The sequence below is a fragment of the Oncorhynchus gorbuscha genome, linkage group LG10 (assembly GCF_021184085.1).
Source record: "Oncorhynchus gorbuscha isolate QuinsamMale2020 ecotype Even-year linkage group LG10, OgorEven_v1.0, whole genome shotgun sequence".
NCBI classification, from domain to species: domain Eukaryota; kingdom Metazoa; phylum Chordata; class Actinopteri; order Salmoniformes; family Salmonidae; genus Oncorhynchus; species Oncorhynchus gorbuscha.
The window spans coordinates 18,925,304-18,945,386 of record NC_060182.1 but is presented as its reverse complement, the minus strand read 5'-3'; the positions used below and the strand labels follow the sequence as shown (position 1 = coordinate 18,945,386).

Here is a 20,083-nt window from a genome sequence, read left to right as displayed (position 1 = left end):
TTAGTTTATAAGATGCTGACATTAGTTTATAAGATGCTGACATTAGTGTATAAGATGCTGACGTTAGTTTATAAGATGCTGACATTAGTTTATAAGATGCTGACATTAGTTTATAAGATGCTGACATTAGTTTATAAGATGCTGACATTAGTTTATAAGATGCTGACATTAGTTTATAAGATACTGACATTAGTTTATAAGATGCTGACATTAGTTTATAAGATGCTGACATTAGTGTATAAGATGCTGACATTAGTTTATAAGATGCTGACATTAGTTTATAAGATGCTGACATTAGTTTATTCGGGGTCTTGGCTGATTTGTTTTTATTGGTTTCCGTTGTCTTGGAGCATTGCTCTGTTGGAGAACAATACATTCTCAGCAGGACCAAGGCCAGAGGATAATGCTAGGTTTAGGTTAAACATTTTTGCACCAAAGAAAATAAATGATAAACAACAATACAGATAGAAACAGTTTTAAAAAAGGTGTGCAGGTGTGGTTGGAAGCCCAAGGGCTTGTAAAACTATTTACAATATACAGTACTAGTCAAAAGTTTGGGCACATCTAATCATTCCAGGGTTTTTCTTTAATTGGAGTATTTTCTACATTATAGAATAATAGTGAAGACATTACAACTATGAAATATCACATATGAAATCATGTAGTAACCCAAAAAAATCTAAATATATTTTATATTTGAGATTCCTCAAAGTAGCCATCCTCTGCCTTGACGTCACCTGGAAGGCATTTAAATTAAAAGGTGTGCCTTGTTACAAGTAAATTAGTGGAATTTCTTTCCTTCTTAATGCGTTTGAAACAATTGTTTGTGTTGTGACAAGTTAAGGGTGGTATACAGAAGATAGCCCTATCCTGAGTGGCGCAGCGGTATAAGGCACTGCATCTCAGTGCTCGAGGCATCACTGCCGGCTGTGATTGGGAGTCCCATAGGGTGGCGCACAATTGGCCCAGCGTCATCTGGGTTTGGTCGGTGTAGGCAGTCATTTCAAATACGAATTTGTTCTTAACTGACTTGCCTAGCTAAATAAAGGTTCAATTTAAAACATAAATAAATAAGGAAAATTGGCTAAAAGACCAAATCCATATTATGGCAAGAACAGCTCAAATAAACAAAGAGAAACGACAGTCCATTATTACTTTTAAGACATGAAGGTCAGTCAATCTGGAAAATGTCAAGAACTTTGAACGTTTCTTCAAGTGCAGTTGCAAAATCCATCAAGCGCTATGATGAAACTGGCTCTCATGAGGACCGCCACAGGAAAGGAAGACCCAGAGTTACCTCTGCTGCAGAGGATAAGTTCATTAGAGTTACCAGCCTCAGAAATTGCAGCCCAAATAAATGCTTCACAGAGTTCAAGAAACAGACACATCTCAACATCAACTGCGTGTATCAGACCTTCATGGTCGAATTTCTGCAAAGAAATCGTTACTAAAGGACACCAATAAGAAGAAGATACTTGCTTGGGCCAAAGAACACGAGCAATGGACAATAGACCGGTGGAAATCTGTCCTTGAGTCCAAATTTGAGATCCCATCTGGTTTGCGCTTAGTGGGACTATCATTTGTTTTTCAACAGGACAATGACCCAATACACCTCCAGACTGGGTAAGGGCTATTTGACTAAGAAGGAGAGTGATGGAGTGCTGCATCAGATGACCTGGCCTCCACAATCACCCGAACTCAACCCAATTGAGATGGTTTGGGATGAGTTGGGCCGCAGAGGGAAGGAAAAGCAGGCAACAAGTGCTCAGCATATGTGGGAACTCCTTCAAGTGTGTTGGAAAAGCATTCCAGGTGAAGCTGGTTGAGAGAATGCCAAGAGTGTGCAAAGATGTCGTCAAGGCAAAGGGTGGCTACTTAGAAGAGGTTTGTGCGGGATTATTATTTTATTAATGTAGCTCGGTGAGGATATGCCCTATTTCTTGTTTTCACAGATTTAATAAGAGTGTGTTATTGTCGGAGCTTTGTTTGTTCCTCCGTGCGTTTGTATGGGCTCTCTGTTGTCGAGGGCGTTTTACTTTTTTTTGATTGTGCCGTACCTGTGTTGGTGGACTTGCCAATTAAAGTACGCTTCTCAGACATCCATGCTCTCCTGCACCTACCTCCTAACGCAAGGAGATGGCATATGTAGGTAGGAGGCATATGTAATGTTTTGGTTGCATATGTAAGGTAGGAGGCATATGTAATGGCCCAGATATGGGTAAATTAAGCTATAGTAAAGAGTTAAGGAAGCCTCATAAACCAAACCACTAATCTTTCTGATGATACCAACAGATTTAATCACTTTGCTGCAGACAAATTTAATATGATCTTTCCAGGATAACTTTTCATCAATTAGAACATCAATTAGGAATCTAGTGGATGTGACTTGTTCCATTTGATTTCAACCAGTTTGTTTATCTGGAACCATTCTGAAACCTAGGCTTAAGGATCAGTGTATAGGCCCAGGGTCTAAGCCTGAGTGCAGGGTGTCAGTCCCCAGAGGTAGAGGTTATGTCAGATAAACGGCGAGAGGCCTAGCCAGTGATGGAGTACTTCCAGTATGTGTGCTTTGGCAGCTTAACAACGGATGACTGATAGTGGCCACTGCGCCACACGCACACGCACACACACACACACACACTGCTCTCCTGCTCCTGTCCTTCTCCCTATAATTCATATTCCTTCCTGAGAAGTCACTGTCCTGCTCAGCAGCATTTCATTGTTCGCACAGCATCATGGTTGGTCTCCCTGGCTATTATTGGCACATCATATTATTCAGGGAGCAGCTAGCTAGGTGTTGGCACAGCCCAGCCAGGCTTAAGAGCAACCCAGGGAGACGATGAGCAGTACTAGCACAGACCCGGGATCAGAGATAATGACAAGGACTCCCCCCTGCTGGGAGGGAGAATCAGTACCTCAGAACAATACATTAGTTCTGAGCAACTTGAATCAATTTGTCTTGATTCTTAATTGATTGTGAAAAATGAACTGCATTGGAAGTATAGGAAGACTTCTGTCTAGGCCATTGTAATCCCAAAACAATGTTGAGTAGAAATCAAATCAAATCAAATTTTATTTGTCACATACACATGGTTAGCAGATGTTAATGCGAGTGTAGCGAAATGCTTGTGCTTCTAGTTCCGACAATGCAGTAATAACCAACAAGTAATTTAACTAACAATTCCAAAACTACTGTCTTATACACACAAGTGTAGGGGGATAAAGAATACGTACATAAAGATATATGAATGAGTGATGGTACAGAGAGGCATAGGCAAGATACAATAGATGGTATCGAGTACAGTATATACATATGAGACGAGTATGTAAACAAAGTGGCATAGTTAAAGTGGCTAGTGATACATGTATTACATAAAGATGCAGTAGATGATATAGAGTACAGTATATCCGTATACATATGAGATGAATAGTGTAGGGTATGTAAACATTATATTAGGGAGCATTGTTTAAAGTGGCTAGTGATATATTTTACATCATTTCCCACCAATTCCCATTATTAAAGTGGCTGGAGTTGAGTCAGTGTGTTGGCAGCAGCCACTCAATGTTAGTGGTGGCTGTTTAACAGTCTGATGGCCTTGAGATTGAAGCTGTTTTTCAGTCTCTCGGTCCCAGCTTTGATGCACCTGTACTGACCTCGCCTTCTGGATGATAGCGGGGTGAACAGGCAGTGGGTCGGGTGGTTGTTGTCCTTGATGATCTTTATGGCCTTCCTGTAACATTGGGTGGTGTAGGTGTCCTGGAGGGCAGGTAGTTTGCCCCCGGTGATGCGTTGTGCAGACCTCACTACCCTCTGGAGAGCCTTACGGTTGTGGGCGGAGCAGTTGCCGTACCAGGTGGTGATACAGCCCGCCAGGATGCTCTCGATTGTGCATCTGTAGAAGTTTGTGAGTGCTTTTGGTGACAAGCCAAATTTCTTCAGCCTCCTGAGGTTGAAGAGGCGCTACTGCGCCTTCTTCACGATGCTGTCTGTGTGGGTGGACCAATTCAATTTGTCTGTGATGTGTATGCCGAGGAACTTAAAACTTGCTACCCTCTCCACTACTGTTCCATCGATGTGGATAGGGGGGTGTTCCCTCTGCTGTTTCCTGAAGTCCACAATCATCTCCTTAGTTTTGTTGACGTTGAGTGTGAGGTTATTTTCCTGACACCACACTCTGAGGGCCCTCACCTCCTCCCTGTAGGCCGTCTCGTCGTTGTTGGTAATCAAGCCTACCACTGTTGTGTCGTCCGCAAACTTGATGATTGAGTTGGAGGCGTGCGTGGCCACGCAGTCGTGGGTGAACAGGGAGTACAGGAGAGGGCTCAGAATGCACCCTTGTGTGGCCCCAGTGTTGAGGATCAGCGGGGTGGAGATGTTGTTGCCTACCCTCACCACCTGGGGGCGGCCCGTCAGGAAGTCCAGTACCTAGTTGCACAGGGCGGGGTCGAGACCCAAGGTCTTGAGCTTGATGACGAGCTTGGAGGGTACTATGGTGTTAAATGCCGAGCTGTAGTCGATGAACAGCATTCTCACATAGGCCCTCTCCTGGTCCTTCTGTAGCTCAGTTGGTAGAGCATGGCGCTTGTAACGCCAGGGTAGTGGGTTCGATCCCCGGGACCACCCATACGTAGAATGTTTGCACACATGACTGTAAGTCGCTTTGGATAAAAGCGTCTGCTAAATGGCATATATTATTATTATTATTATATTATAGGTATTCCTCTTGTCCAGATGGGTTAGGGCAGTGTGCAGTGTGGTTGAGATTGCATCGTCTGTGGACCTATTTGGGCGGTAAGCAAATTGGAGTGGGTCTAGGGTGTCAGGTAGGGTGGAGGTGATATGGTCCTTGACTAGTCTCTCAAAGCACTTCATGATGACGGAAGTGAGTGCTATGGGGCGGTAGTCGTTTAGCTCAGTTACCTTAGCTTTCTTGGGAACAGGAACAATGGTGGCCCTCCTGAAGCATGTGGGAACAGCAGACTGGGATAGGGATTGATTGAATATGTCTGTAAACACACCAGCAAGCTGGTCTGCGCATGCTCTGAGGGCGCGGCTGGGGATGCGTTCTGGGCCTGCAGCCTTGCGAGGGTTAACACGTTTAAATGTTTTACTCACCTCGGCTGCAGTGATGGAGAGGCCGCATGTTTTGGTTGCAGGCCGTGTCAGTGGCACTGTATTGTCCTCAAAGCGGTCCAAAAAGTTATTTAGTCTGCCTGGGAGCAAGACATCCTGGTCCGTGACAGGGCTGGTTTTCTTTTTGTAATCCGTGATTGACTGTAGACCCTGCCACATACCTCTTGTGTCTGAGCCATTGAATTGAGATTCTACTTTGTCTCTATACTGACGCTTAGCTTGTTTGATTGCCTTGCAGAGGGAATAGCTACACTGTTTGTTTTCAGTCATGTTTCTGGTCACCTTGCCCTGATTAAAAGCAGTGGTTCGTGCTTTCAGTTTCACGCGAATGCTGCCATCAATCCACGGTTTCTGGTATGGGAATGTTTTAATCGTTGCTATGGGAGCGACATCTTCAACGCACGTTCTAATGAACTCGCACACCGAATCAGCGTATTTGTCAATGTTGTTGTCTGACGCAATACGAAACATATCCCAGTCCACGTGATGGAAGCAGTCTTGGAGTGTGGAATCAGATTGGTCGGACCAGCGTTGGACAGACCTCAGCGTGGGAGCTTCTTGTTTTAGTTTCTGTCTGTAGGCAGGGATCAACAAAATGGAGTTGTGGTCAGCTTTTCCGAAAGGAGGGCGGGGCAGGGCCTTATATGCGTCGCGGAAGTTAGAATAGCAATGATCCAAGGTTTTGCCAGCCCTGGTTGCGCAATCGATATGCTGATACAATTTAGGGAGTCTTGTTTTCAAATTAGCCTTGTTAAAATCCCCAGCTACAATGAATGCAGCCTCAGGATGTGTGGATTCCAGTTTGCAAAGAGTCAAATAAAGTTCGTTCAGAGCCATCGACGTGTCTGCTTGGGGGGGGGAATATATACGGCTGTGATTATAATCGAAGAGAATTCCCTTGGTAGATAATGCGGTCGACATTTGATTGTGAGGAATTCTAAATAAGGTGAACAGAAGGACTTGAGTTCCTGTATGTTTTTGTGACAACACCACGTCTCGTTAACCATAAGGCATACGCCCCCGCCCCTCTTCTTACCAGAAAGATGTTTGTTTCTGTCGGCGCGATGCGTGGAGAAACCAGCTGGCTGCACCGACTCCGATAGCGTCTCTCCAGTGAGCCATGTTTCCGTGAAGCAAAGAACGTTACAGTCTCTGATGTCCCTCTGGAATGCTACCCTTGCTCGGATTTCCAAGATGGCGTAGCAGTAACTCGTCCTGTCGTATCGTCTCTCTGTAAATATCGTCTCTTTTTCGTTTTAGATATTTTAGATATATTTTTCTTCGCATATCTTTAAAAACATTTTGCTAAACCTAGGCTTCCAAATACTCTTCTGCAACCCACCAATGTAGCTACTTTTCCTAAAGTAGTTATATTTACTTCGAAACCGGAACCCTTCAACTGAAGCTAGCCAGCTACGCTAGCGGTCTTCAGCTAACCTTTAGCTCGGAAAGCTCTCGCCAGTTCGAACAACGCGACGCTAACCAGAGCATAACGGACCTATTTATTTTTTATTTCTTACCCCCGGATTCCCACCACAAACGGAACATTCTTCAGCTGGATCTTCACAACTAGCTATCGAGCTAAACAGCAACCCTGGTTGATTACTCCTGGCTAGCGTTTCCACCCACGTAGCTTGAAGCTAGCCCGGCCAGAGCTCCTAGCATACTCCTGGGCTTCTATACCCGGATCCACGACCGGTCTATCGATGTCACCGCATGAAGAGGAATAAACAGACTCACCCCATCGCAACGTCCTCCAAAGGCTAACTCACTAGCCCTCGCTATCTCCTTGCTTGCTAACTCGGCAGGCTAACTGCTAGCTTGTTTAGCTTGTTTAGCCCAGAACACACCCAAGAACCTCCAGAAGCTAACCAGCTAGCTACAAGCTATTTAGCTACCAGCTAGCTAGCTACAAGCTACTTAGTCATTGTTAGTTTTCTTAACCTGGATAACACTCGCCAGCCCAGCCCCCCTGCCCCATCCACCGCTGCCCCTGGACTCTGATCACTTGGCTACATAGCTGATGCACGCTGGACTGTCCATTAATCACGGTACTCCATTCTGCTTGTTTGTCTTATCTGTCGGCCCCGTTGCCTAGTCAATGCCATTTTACCTGCTGTTGTTATGCTAGCCGATTAGCTGTTGTCTCACCCACTGTTTTAGCTAGCTTTCCCAATTCAACACCTGTGATTACTGTATGCCTCGCTGTATGTCTCTCTCAAATGTCAATATGCCTTGTATACTGTTGCTCAGGTTAGTTATCATTGTTTTAGTTCACTATGGAGCCCCTAGTCCCACTCCTCATACCCCTGATACCTCCTTTGTCCCTCCTCCAACATATGCGGTGACCTCACCCATTACAACCAGCATGTCCAGAGATAAAACCTCTCTCATCATCACCCAGTGCCTGGGCTTACCTCCGCCATACCCGCACCCCACCATACCCCTGTCTGCGCATTATGCCCTGAATATATTCTACCATGCCCAGAAACCTGCTCCTCTAATTCTCTGTCCCCAACGCTCTAGGCGACCAGTTTTGATAGCCCTTAGCCGCACCCTCATACTACTCCTTCTCTGTTCCGCGGGTGATGTGGAGGTAAACCCTGGCCCTGCATGTCCCCAGGCACCCTCATTTGTTGACTTCTGTGATCAAAAAAGCCTTGGTTTCATGCATGTCAACATCAGAAGCCTCCTCCCTAAGTTTGTTTTACTCACTGCTTTAGCACACTCTGCTAACCCTGATGTCCTTGCCGTGTCTGAATCCTGGCTCAGGAAGGCCACCAAAAATTCAGAGATTTCCATACCCAACTATAACATCTTCCGTCAAGATAGAACTGCCAAAGGGGGAGGAGTTGCAGTCTACTGCAGAGATAGCCTGCAAAGTAATGTCATACTTTCCAGGTCCATACCCAAACAGTTCGAACTACTAATTTTGAAAATTACTCTCTCCAGAAATAAGTCTCTCACTGTTGCCGCCTGCAACCGACCCCCCTCAGCACCCAGCTGTGCCCTGGACACCATTTGTCAATTGATCGCCCCCCATCTAGCTTCAGAGTTTGTTCTGTTAGGTGACCTAAACTGGGATATGCTTAACACCCCGGCAGTCCTACAATCTAAGCTAGATGCCCTCAATCTCACACAAATCATCAAAGAACCCACCAGGTACAACCCTAACTCTGTAAGCAAGGGCACCCTCATAGACGTCATCCTGACCAACTGGCCCTCCAAATACACCTCCGCTGTCTTCAACCAGGATCTCAGCGACCACTGCCTCATTGCCTGTATCCGCTACGGTGCTGCAGTCAAACGACCACCCCTCATCACTGTCAAACGCTCCCTAAAACACTTCTGTGAGCAGGCCTTTCTAATCGACCTGGCCCGGGTATCCTGGAAGGACATTGACCTCATCCCGTCAGTTGAGGATGCCTGGTCATTCTTTAAGAGTAACTTCCTCACCATTTTAGATAAGCATGCTCCGTTCAAAAAATGCAGAACTAAGAACAGATACAGCCCTTGGTTCTCTCCAGACCTGACTGCCCTCGACCAGCACAAAAACATCCTGTGGCGGACTGCAATAGCATCGAACAGTCCCCGCGATATGCAACTGTTCAGGGAAGTCAGGAACCAATACACGCAGTCAGTCAGGAAAGCTAAGGCCAGCTTCTTCAGGCAGAAGTTTGCATCCTGTAGCTCCAACTCCAAAAAGTTCTGGGACACTGTGAAGTCCATGGAGAACAAGAGCACCTCCTCCCAGCTGCCCACTGCACTGAGGCTAGGGAACACGGTCACCACCGACAAATCCATGATTATCGAAAACTTCAACAAGCATTTCTCAACGGCTGGCCATGCCTTCCGCCTGGCTACTCCTACCTCGGCCAACAGCCCCGGCCCCCCGCAGCTCCTCGCCCAAGCCTCTCCAGGTTCTCCTTTACCCAAATCCAGATAGCAGATGTTCTGAAAGAGCTGCAAAACCTGGACCCGTATAAATCAGCTGGGCTTGACAATCTGGACCCTCTATTTCTGAAACTATCCGCCGCCATTGTCGCAACCCCTATTACCAGCCTGTTCAACCTCTCTTTCATATCGTCTGAGATCCCCAAGGACTGGAAAGCTGCCGCAGTCATCCCCCTCTTCAAAGGGGGTGACACCCTGGACCCAAACTGTTACAGACCTATATCCATCCTGCCCTGCCTATCTAAGGTCTTCGAAAGCCAAGTCAACAAACAGGTGACTGACCATCTCGAATCCCACCGTACCTTCTCCGCTGTGCAATCCGGTTTCCGAGCCGGTCATGGGTGCACCTCAGCCACACTCAAGGTACTAGACGACATCATAACCGCCATCGATAAAAGACAGTACTGTGCAGCCGTCTTCATTGACCTTGCCAAGGCTTTCGACTCTGTCAATCACCATATTCTTATCGGCAGACTCAGTAGCCTCGGTTTTTCGGATGACTGCCTGCCTGGTTCACCAATTACTTTGCAGACAGAGTTCAGTGTGTCAAATCGGAGGGCATGTTGTCCGGTCCTCTGGCAGTCTCTATGGGGGTGCCACAGGGTTCAATTCTCGGGCCGACTCTTTTCTCTGTATATATCAATGATGTTGCTCTTGCTGCGGGCGATTCCCTGATCCACCTCTACGCAGACGACACCATTGTATACACTTTCGGCCCGTCATTGGACACTGTGCTATCTAACCTCCAATCGGGCTTCAATGCCATACAACACCACTCCTTCCGTGGCCTCCAACTGCTCTTAAACGCTAGTAAAACCAAATGCATGCTTTTCAACCGATCGCTGCCTGCACCCGCATGCCCGACTAGCATCACCACACTGGATGGCTCCGACCTTGAATATGTGGACACCTATAAGTACCTAGGTGTCTGGCTAGACTGCAAACTCTCCTTCCAGACCCATATCAAACATCTCCAATCGAAAATAAAATCAAGAATCGGCTTTCTATTCCGCAACAAAGCCTCCTTCACTCACGCTGTCAAGCTTACCCTAGTAAAACTGACTATCCTACCGATCCTCGACTTCGGCGACGTCATCTACAAAATTGCTTCCAACACTCTACTCAGCAAACTGGATGCAGTTTATCACAGTGCCATCCGTTTTGTCACTAAAGCACCTTATACTACCCACCACTGCGACTTGTATGCTCTAGTCGGCTGGCCCTCCTACATATTCGTCGCCAGACCCACTGGCTTCAGGTCATCTACAAGGCCATGCTAGGCAAAGCTCCGCCTTATCTCAGCTCACTGGTCACGATGGCAACACCCATCCGTAGCACGCGCTCCAGCAGGTGTATCTCATTGATCATCCCTAAAGCCAACACCTCATTCGGCCGCCTTTCGTTCCAGTACTCTGCTGCCTGTGACTGGAACGAATTGCAAAAATGGCTGAAGTTGGAGACTTTTATCTCCCTCACCAACTTCAAACATCAGCTAGCTGAGCAGCTAACCGATCGCTGCAGCTGTACATAATCTATTGGTAAATAGCACACCCATTTTCACCTACCTCATCCCCACAGTTTTTATTTATTTACTTTTCTGCTCTTTTGCACACCAATATCTCTACCTGTACATGATCATCTGATCATTTATCACTCCAGTGTTAATCTGCAATATTGTAATTATTCTCCTACCTCCTCATGCCTTTTGCACACATTGTATATAGACTCCCCTTTTTTTCTACTGTGTTATTGACTTGTTAATTGTTTACTCCATGTGTAACTCTGTGTTGTCTGTTCACACTGCTATGCTTTATCTTGGCCAGGTCGCAGTTGCAAATGAGAACCTGTTCCCAACTAGCCTACCTGGTTAAGTAAAGGTGAAAAAAAACAAAAAACAAATCAACCTTGTTGTCAAGAGACTGGACATTGGCGAGAAGTATACTGGGGAGTGGTGCACGATGTGCCCGTCTCCGGAGTCTGACCAGAAGGCCGCTTGGTTTCCCTCTTTTACGAAGTCGGCTAGGATCCATTCCGTTGTCCTGGGTGAAAGGCAGAACGCAGGATCCGCTTCGCGAAAGTCATATTCTTGGTCGTACTGATGGTGAGTTGACGCTGCTCTTATATTCAGTAGTTCTTCTTGACTGTATGTAATGAAACCTAAGATGACCTGGGGTACTAATGTAAGAAATAAAATGTAAAAAAACAAAAAACTGCATAGTTTCCTAGGAACGCGAAGCGAGGAGGCCATCTCTGTCGGCGCCGGAAGTAGAAGGCTTGTTTTGAATGTTTACAGGGCAATTTTCAGAGGTAGTGTAGGAGCTCTAGGGGCTTCCGGATTTAGTGTAGATCCAGGTTAATAACATGCAGGTATTACACCACTGTGTTCATTAGTGATTACCTTTGCTATGCAGGACATACACAGTACAGTAACACTGCATGCCTCACCTCAGCTGCTACTGTAACTGGCCTATATTTTCTTAGAATTCCAGCTGAATTTGTAATTTGAAAGGACACAGGAAGAAGGATAGGGTTGTGGGGGAGTCACCATTTTTCTCCAGGCTAAATCTTCCCTGGGCAGAAGTACTGCTGACTAAAGCTCTCTCTCAATCTCTCTCTCTCTCTCTCTCTCTCTCTCTCTCTCTCTCTCTCTCTCTCTCTCTCTCTCTCTCTCTCTCTCTCTCTCTCTCTCTCTCTCTCTCTCTCTCTCTCTCTCTCTCTCTCTCTCTCTCTCTCTCTCTCTCATCTATGTAGCCTCCTCTCCTTCTCTTTCTCTTTATTCAGCTGCACTAGTATGGAAGGGAACAACAGGGGAAAGCAAATACCTGGTGTGTGCACACCATATCGCTTTCACCGCTTCTATGTATTCAGATCAGTGCAGGTGAAGATAAAAGAAAGCAGATGAGGAGAGGAAACCGTTTTAGAATATTGAGATGCACCCAGCCTAAATCTCCCACTGGACCTCTGAGAATGGATCCTAAATCCTCCACTGGTCTGCGGTCTTTGGTTTCTGCTATGCCTGAGAGAGCCAGAGACACAGAGAGACAGAGAGAGAGGGCTCATCCATGGCTATAAGTCCTCTCTGGAACAATGGCTGGAGCTTAGACTCAGCTGTCCCTGTCATGCACCACACTACAGTACCAGCCATTCCACTGACTGATTGGAAGGTTTGATACTTAAGGGTTTGCTGGAGAGAAGTGGTGACATTGTTCAAGAGTTATGTCTGGTTGGTTGGCATGTCATCTTAAACAGGAGACCTTATTGCACTCTGTCATGGTACGATTCAGTTCAAGATTGTAGAGTACATGAAGTCTGATCAATTCACACAGTTGGACAGCCTATGCCAGCCAGTGCTAGATCATCACAGAGGACAAATCTGGGTAGTGCCTTTCCCAATGTTTTCCAGCATCTCCGTCTCTTGCTCTGTGATTGGAGAGGCATCACATGCTGTGTTTGAGTGAGAGGGAGAGGATGTCTAGCTGTTTTTTATTGTCTGTTTTGACAGCAGAGCGAGAGTGTGTAAGTAGGTCAGGGAACAAGAGAGGATTAACTGGGTACTCATGGGAGTCACTCCGAGACACTGCAGCTGGAACCCAGACAATAACACCAACGGATCCATATCTTCTCAAAATGCCCACGACCTTGGGTTACTCTGGGGTTAGAATGACTTGGATAATTTGTATGTTGCCAAGATGTCTCCCCTTCCCCTTCTACGCCTTGAACCTTCAAGCATCGGAGTTATTTACATGTGTGATATGATGTTCCTGCTTCTGCTGCTGTTTGGTGTGTTTGGTATTAAGCCTGCAGTAGACTTCTGCTGCTGTTTGGTGTGTTTGGTACAAAGCCTGCAGTAGACTTCAGCTGCTGTTTGGTGTGTTTGGTATTAAGCCTGCAGTAGACTTCTGCTGCTGTTTGGTGTGTTTGGTATTAAGCCTGCAGTAGACTTCTGCTGCTGTTTGGTGTGTTTGGTATTAAGCCTGCAGTAAACTTTTGCTGCTGTTTGGTGTGTTTGGTATTAAGCCTGCAGTTGCCTTCTGCTGATGTTTGGTGTGTTTGGTATTAAGCCTGCAGTAGACATCTGCTGCTGTTTGGTGTGTTTGGTATTAAGCCTGCAGTAGACTTCTGCTGCTGTTTGGTGTGTTGTATGGTATTAAGCCTGCAGTAAACTTCTGCTGCTGTTTGGTGTGTTTGGTATTAAGCCTGCAGTAGACTTCTGCTGCTGTTTGGTGTGTTTGGTATTAAGCCTGCAGTAAACTTTTGCTGCTGTTTGGTGTGTTTGGTATTAAGCCTGCAGTTGCCTTCTGCTGATGTTTGGTGTGTTTGGTATTAAGCCTGCAGTTGCCTTCTGCTGATGTTTGGTGTGTTTGGTATTAAGCCTGCAGTAAACTTCTGCTGCTGTTTGGTGTGTTTGGTATTAAGCCTGAAGTAGACGTCTGCTGCTGTTTGGTGTGTTTGGTATTAAGCCTGCAGTAGACTTCTGCTGCTGTTTGGTGGGTTTGGTATTAAGCCTGCAGTAGACTTCTGCTGCTGTTTGGTGTGTTTGGTATTAAGCCTGAAGTAAACTTCTGCTGCTGTTTGGTGTGTTTGGTATTAAGCCTGCAGTAAACTTCTGCTGCTGTTTGGTGTGTTTGGTATTAAGCCTGCAGTAAACTTCTGCTGCTGTTTGGTGTGTTTGGTATTAAGCCTGCAGTAAACTTCTGCTGCTGTTTGGTGTGTTTGGTATTAAGCCTACAGTAGACTTCTGCTGCTGTTTGGTGTGTTTGGTATTAAGCCTGCAGTAGACTTTTGCTGCTGTTTGGTGTGTTTGGTATTAAGCCTGCAGTAAACTTCTGCTGCTGTTTGGTGTGTTTGGTATTAAGCCTGCAGTAAACTTCTGCTGCTGTTTGGTGTGTTTGGTATTAAGCCTGCAGTAGACTTCTGCTGCTGTTTGGTGTGTTTGGTATTAAGCCTGCAGTAAACTTCTGCTGCTGTTTGGTGTGTTTGGTATTAAGCCTGCAGTAGACTTCTGCTGCTGTTTGGTGTGTTTGGTATTAAGCCTGCAGTATACTTCTGCTGCTTTTTGGAGTGTTGTTTGGTATTAAGCCTGCAGTAGACTTCTGCTGCTGTTTGGAGTGTTGTTTGGTATTAAGCCTGCAGTAGACTTCTGCTGCTGTTTGGAGTGTTGTTTGGTATTAAGCCTTCGGTAGATTGTTCTGGTTAAAAGCATTCAGGTTGGTAGTAAATTCCATTTCATTAAGTACATTTAGGAGATGAACTGAAATTCTCATTCAGTGATTGAAAAGTTGCAGTTATTTTCTATGAGTATTTTTCCAATTCAAATTCCAATCCTAGAATTGAATTGGTAATTCAATTCAACTCCGGAGTAGACTTAACCCGAAGGAGGTATGATAAGATAACTGAAATGTAAAATGTAATATTGTTTAATTTACTGCTTACATCATTTGGAATAAGGAGCTCCTGCGATGAGTTTGAGTCCATTCCTAATGAGAGAGAGAATACGTGACTTAACAAACCCTTTCATACAGTCATTCATATATTCATCTTTTACATTTGGCTTGCAGGTCAAGCAAACCAGCAAAAATGACATGATACATGAGAAATATTTTTGGTGGTATAACGGCTAGATTTAGCTAAGCAGCTCATTTCCATTTGAATAGACTTCTGTTTAACACGCCATTGTGTCTTTTATTTCTCCAGGCTCTATGATACTGGGGTGGAACACATAATTTCTTATAATAGTTCCCCTTTTCACTGCCAGATATGGAGAGCCATTTATGAGAGAAAACTGTTGGGAGCTTCTTCACATCTTCACTCCCACAAGCACATAATCAGCTGGGCTAATGACATGGATCCCTTCCCTCTCGCTACTGGAGAAACAGATACCAGATCTTTACAGGAGACATTCTATCTCTGCTCATCCTTCCCTGACAAACTGTTGATGTGACTGATATTTGGCAGCTGATAGGAAAACATGACTAATAGACTGAAAGATGATTACTGTAAATATCAATCAAAAATCTAGCTCTTCTGTAGTTAGTGTAACTGGTTGGCTTTCAGTAAGATCAGCATACAAGAGAGGGCATTAGTTCTGGTCTGGATGTATACTGTCCGATGCCTAAGTCTCCTACAGCTTTAACTATTGCTACTCACACCTACAACAACTTGCACCTGTTATCCTTGTGAATATCCATATAGTTACATGTATTTGACTGACATGTGGGCTAAATAAAGGACAGTAAACTCATACCGGATAGAATGGTTGTAGCCTGCTGGCACATGGTACTCTGCTGCAGGTTCTGCTGCATGTTCTGCTGCAGGTTCTGCTGCATGTTCTGCTGCAGGTTCTGCTGCATGTTCTGCTGCATGTTCTGCTGCATGTTCTGCTGCATGGATAGCTGATGTAGCTTGGCCAACTAGGACACAAAGGGAGAAATAACATATCAAATGACAGTGGGATTGTAAGGTTACTCGTAACAGTTCAAAAGCAGTTTGGATACTTTGCAGTATAATAAATAAATGAAAGTATATGTATACTGCTAATGGTAACTACAATATATATAACCCCACTTACCTCTGTATGAGGAATTCCATATTGGTTTTGTACAGTGTAGGCCTGGAAGAGATCACTCTACATTAGGCAAATGACAGTAATAAAACAGTGTTATGCCAATAACCACTTAGCAGACAGTGTATATAAGTGCATCACTGATATATCATATTTATACAGTTTGCTGTATCAACAATCGCTAAGTACACTACATATATAAAAATGTGGACACCCCTTCAAATGAGTGGATTTGGCTATTTCAGCCATACCCGTTGCTGACAGGTGTATAAAATCGAGCACACAGCCATGCAATTTCCATAGACAAACATTGGCAGTAGAATGGCCTTAAGGAAAATCTCAGTGACCTTCAACGTGGCACCATCATAGGATACCACCTTTCCAACAAATTTCTGCCCTGCTAGAGTTGCCCCAGTCAACTCTAAGTACTGTTATTGTGAAGTGGAAACATCTAGGAGCAACAACGGCTCAGCCGTGAAGTGGTAGGCCACACAATCTTACAGAACGGGACGGCCGAGTGCTGAAGCACGTAGCATGTAAAAATGGTCTGTCCTCACTTCAAACACTCACTACCAAGTTCCAAACTTCCTCTGGAAGCAACGTCAGCACAATAACTGTTTGTCGGGAGCTTCATATATGGGGTTTCCATGGCCGAGCAGCTGCACACAAACGTAAGATCACCATGCGCAATGCCAAGCATCGGCTGGAGTGGTGTAAAACTTGCCGCCATAGGACTCTGGAGCAGTGGAAACACGTTCTCTGGAATGATGAATCACGCATGACCATCTGGCAGTCTGACTGACGAATCTGGGTTTGGCGAATGCCAGGAGAACCCTACCTGTTGGAATCCATAGTGCAAACTGTATATGGTTTGGTGGAGGAAGAATAATGATCTGGGACTGTTTTTCATGGTTTGGGCCCCTTAGTTCCAGTGAAGGGAAATCTTAATGATATAGCATACAAGGACATTCTAGATGATTCTGTGCTTCCTCACTTTGTGGCAAAAGTTTTGGGAAGGCCCTTTCCTGTTTCAGCATGACAATGCTTCTGTGCACAAAGCAAGGTCCATACAGAAATGGTTTGTCGAGATCACTGTGGAAGAACTTGAATGGCCTGCACAGAGCCCTGACCTCAAACCCATCGAACACCTTTGGGAGGAATTGGAATGCCGACTGCAAGCCAGGCCTAATCACCCAACCTTACTAATGCACTTGTGGCTGAATGGAAGCAAGTCCCCGCAGCAATGTTCCAATGTCTAGTGGAAAGCCTTCCCAGAAGGATGGAGGATGTTATAGCAGCAAAGGGGGGACCAACTACATTTGAATGCCTATGATTTTGGAATGAGATATTCGACGAGCAGTTGTCTACATACTTCTGGCCATGTAGTGCGTGGGGGCAATATACTTCTAAGATTTAGAATATTTTGAATAGAAACACAGAATGCCTTATGAAGGTCTTATAATAACTGCCATTTAGCAGACACTTTTATCAAAAGCAACTTAATAATAATAATATAATAATATATGCCATTTAGCAGACGCTTTTATCCAAAGCGACTTACAGTCATGTGTGCATACATTCTACGTATGGGTGGTCCCGGGGATCAAACCCACTACCCTGGCGTTACAAGCGCCATGCTCTACCAACTGAGCTACAGAAGACCACTTACAGTCATGTGTGCATACATTTTACATATGGATGGTCCCAGGAATTGATCCCACTACACTGGCATTACAAGCACCATGCTCTACCAACTGAGCTACAAAGGACCACAGTTGGTCATACTTTTTATGAACTTCATTATGAATTCAATAAAATGCATGAATTTAATAAGCACAGCACAGGTAGCACTGTAGTATCTCCACTCTCTGTTACCTCAACTCTCCTGCACTCTCTCTCCTTTCTTCTCCCTGTCCTCTCTCTCTCACCCCCCTTCCATGACTTTCCCTCCTTTCTCTCTTCTCCATCTCCTCGTTCTTCCCCTCCTCTCTCTTCCCTTCCTCTCTCTCCACTCCTCCCAGCCCTCAGTTCTATCCTCCTACTCTCTCATTAGTCAGGGTGGTGTCCATGTATCCCCATGGTCAGGCCAGACAGCACTTAGCTAAACTAAATTCTGACCGCCGGCAGCAGTCTGACTTGTATTTCCACTCCATGGCCATAATCTGGAGGAGAGGTTGTATATGCACCCCCACTATGCACCAAAACCACACAAGAACAGGAACAGGAAACATGGTCAGACCATGGCTAATACTGTCACATTTTCATCACTAGGAGAGACACAGCAGAATCAATAATCAGAATTGACAAAAGGGACCAGATCTAACCACTGGAAATGTTTATTTTTTTACAATTGGTTTGTTCAGTTATGTGTCAGAAGAACCGCGGGGAGGCTCCCAGAGCCATTCTGAAATAAATGATTACAATAGCTAGCTACGGTGTGAATCACCACAGGCTGTTTCACCTCCCCGAGAACATCAAGAAGAGATGTGTTACTATACATACAGTATCCATGTGTGTACTGTACAGGGCCAGTCTAGACCCTGGTGGTCCAGTGTAGGTGCTGGTTTTGCTGGTGACCAGTCTATGCTGTGGTTTTGTGGTGCCTGCAATGTGTTTTTATGATGACCAGTCTTCGCAGTGCTTTGCTGTGGTTTTGCTGGTGACCAGTCTTCGCTGTGTTTTTGTTGATGACCAGTCTATGCTGTGGTTTTGCTGGTGACCAGTCTTCGCTGTGTTTTTGTTGATGACCAGTCTATGCTGTGGTTTTGCTGGTGACCATCCTTCGCTGTGTTTTGCTGGTGACCATCCTTCGCTGTGTTTTGCTGGTGACCGTCCTTCGCTGTGTTTTGCTGGTGACCGTCCTTCGCTGTGTTTTGCTGGTGACCAGTCTTCGCTGTGTTTTGTTGTGTTTTTGCTGGTGACCGTCCTTCGCTGTGTTTTGCTGGTGACCGTCCTTCGCTATGTGTTTTTGCTGGTGACCGTCCTTCGCTATGTGTTTTTGCTGGTGACCGTCCTTCGCTGTATTTTGCTGGTGACCGTCGTTCGCTGTGTTTTGCTGGTGACCGTCCTTCGCTGTGTTTTACTGGTGACCGTCCTTCGCTGTGTTTTGCTGGTGACCGTCCTTCGCTGTGTTTTGCTGGTGACCATCCTTCGCTGTGTTTTACTGGTGACCGTCCTTCGCTGTGTTTTGCTGGTGACCGTCCTTCGCTGTGTTTTGCTGGTGACCATCCTTCACTGTGTTTTGCTGGTGACCATCCTTCGCTGTGTTTTGCTGGTGACCAGTCTTCGCTGTGTTTTGCTGTGTTTTTGCTGGTGACCGTCTTTCGCTGTGTTTTGCTGGTGACCGTCCTTCACTGTGTTTTTGCTGGTGACCATCCTTCGCTGTGTTTTTGCTGGTGACCATCCTTCGCTGTGTTTTTGCTGGTGACCATCCTTCGCTGTGTTTTTGTTGATGACCAGTCTATGCTGTGTTTTTGCTGGTGACCATCCTTCGCTGTGTTTTTGCTGGTGACCATCCTTCGCTGTGTTTTTGCTGGTGACCATCCTTCGCTGTGTTTTGCTGGTGACCAGTCTTCGCTGTGTTTTGCTGTGTTTTTTGCTGGTGACCATCCTTCGCTGTGTTTTGCTGGTGACCATCCTTCGCTGTGTTTTGCTGGTGACCGTCCTTCGCTGTGTTTTGCTGGTGACCGTCCTTCGCTGTGTTTTGCTGGTGACCGTCCTTCGCTGTGTTTTGCTGGTGACCGTCCTTCGCTGTGTTTTGCTGGTGACCATCCTTCACTGTGTTTTGCTGGTGACCAGTCTTCGCTGTGTTTTGTTGTGTTTTTGCTGGTGACCGTCCTTCGCTGTGTTTTGCTGGTGACCGTCCTTCGCTGTGTTTTGCTGGTGACCGTCCTTCGCTGTGTTTTACTGGTGACCGTCCTTCGCTGTGTTTTGCTGGTGACCGTCCTTCGCTGTGTTTTGCTGGTGACCATCCTTCGCTGTGTTTTGCTGGTGACCATCCTTCGCTGTGTTTTGCTGGTGACCAGTCTTCGCTGTGTTTTGCTGTGTTTTTGCTGGTGACCGTCCTTCGCTGTGTTTTGCTGGTGACCGTCCTTCGCTGTGTTTTTGCTGGTGACCATCCTTCGCTGTGTTTTTGCTGGTGACCATCCTTCGCTGTGTTTTTGCTGGTGACCATCCTTCGCTGTGTTTTGCTGGTGACCAGTCTTCGCTGTGTTTTGCTGTGTTTTTGCTGGTGACCATCCTTCGCTGTGTTTTTGCTGGTGACCATCCTTCGCTGTGTTTTTGCTGTTGACCATCCTTCGCTGTGTTTTTGCTGGTGACCATCCTTCGCTGTGTTTTTGCTGGTGACCAGTCTTCGCTGTGTTTTGCTGGTGACCATCCTTCGCTGTGTTTTGCTGTGTTTTTGCTGGTGACCATTCTTCGCTGTGTTTTGC

At 45.8% G+C, this 20,083-nt stretch overlaps 1 protein-coding gene across 3 annotated transcripts in view; it reads right to left on the bottom strand.

Annotated features, from left to right (window-relative positions):
* The window catches only part of LOC124045621 (poly(rC)-binding protein 4-like), a 78,405-nt gene that overhangs the window by 9,608 nt on the left and 48,714 nt on the right, over positions 1-20,083 (bottom strand). For 2 of the 3 annotated variants that reach the window (XM_046365054.1, XM_046365053.1), the window contains 3 exons: positions 15,657-15,713; positions 15,333-15,498; positions 14,522-14,565 (listed from right to left, as the gene is read on the bottom strand). In XM_046365054.1, coding sequence (XP_046221010.1) covers positions 14,522-14,565; positions 15,333-15,498; positions 15,657-15,713 — 267 coding nt within the window. The remainder of the gene's footprint in view (positions 1-14,521; positions 14,566-15,332; positions 15,499-15,656; positions 15,714-20,083) is intronic. The other variant, XM_046365055.1, reaches the window with a different exon arrangement.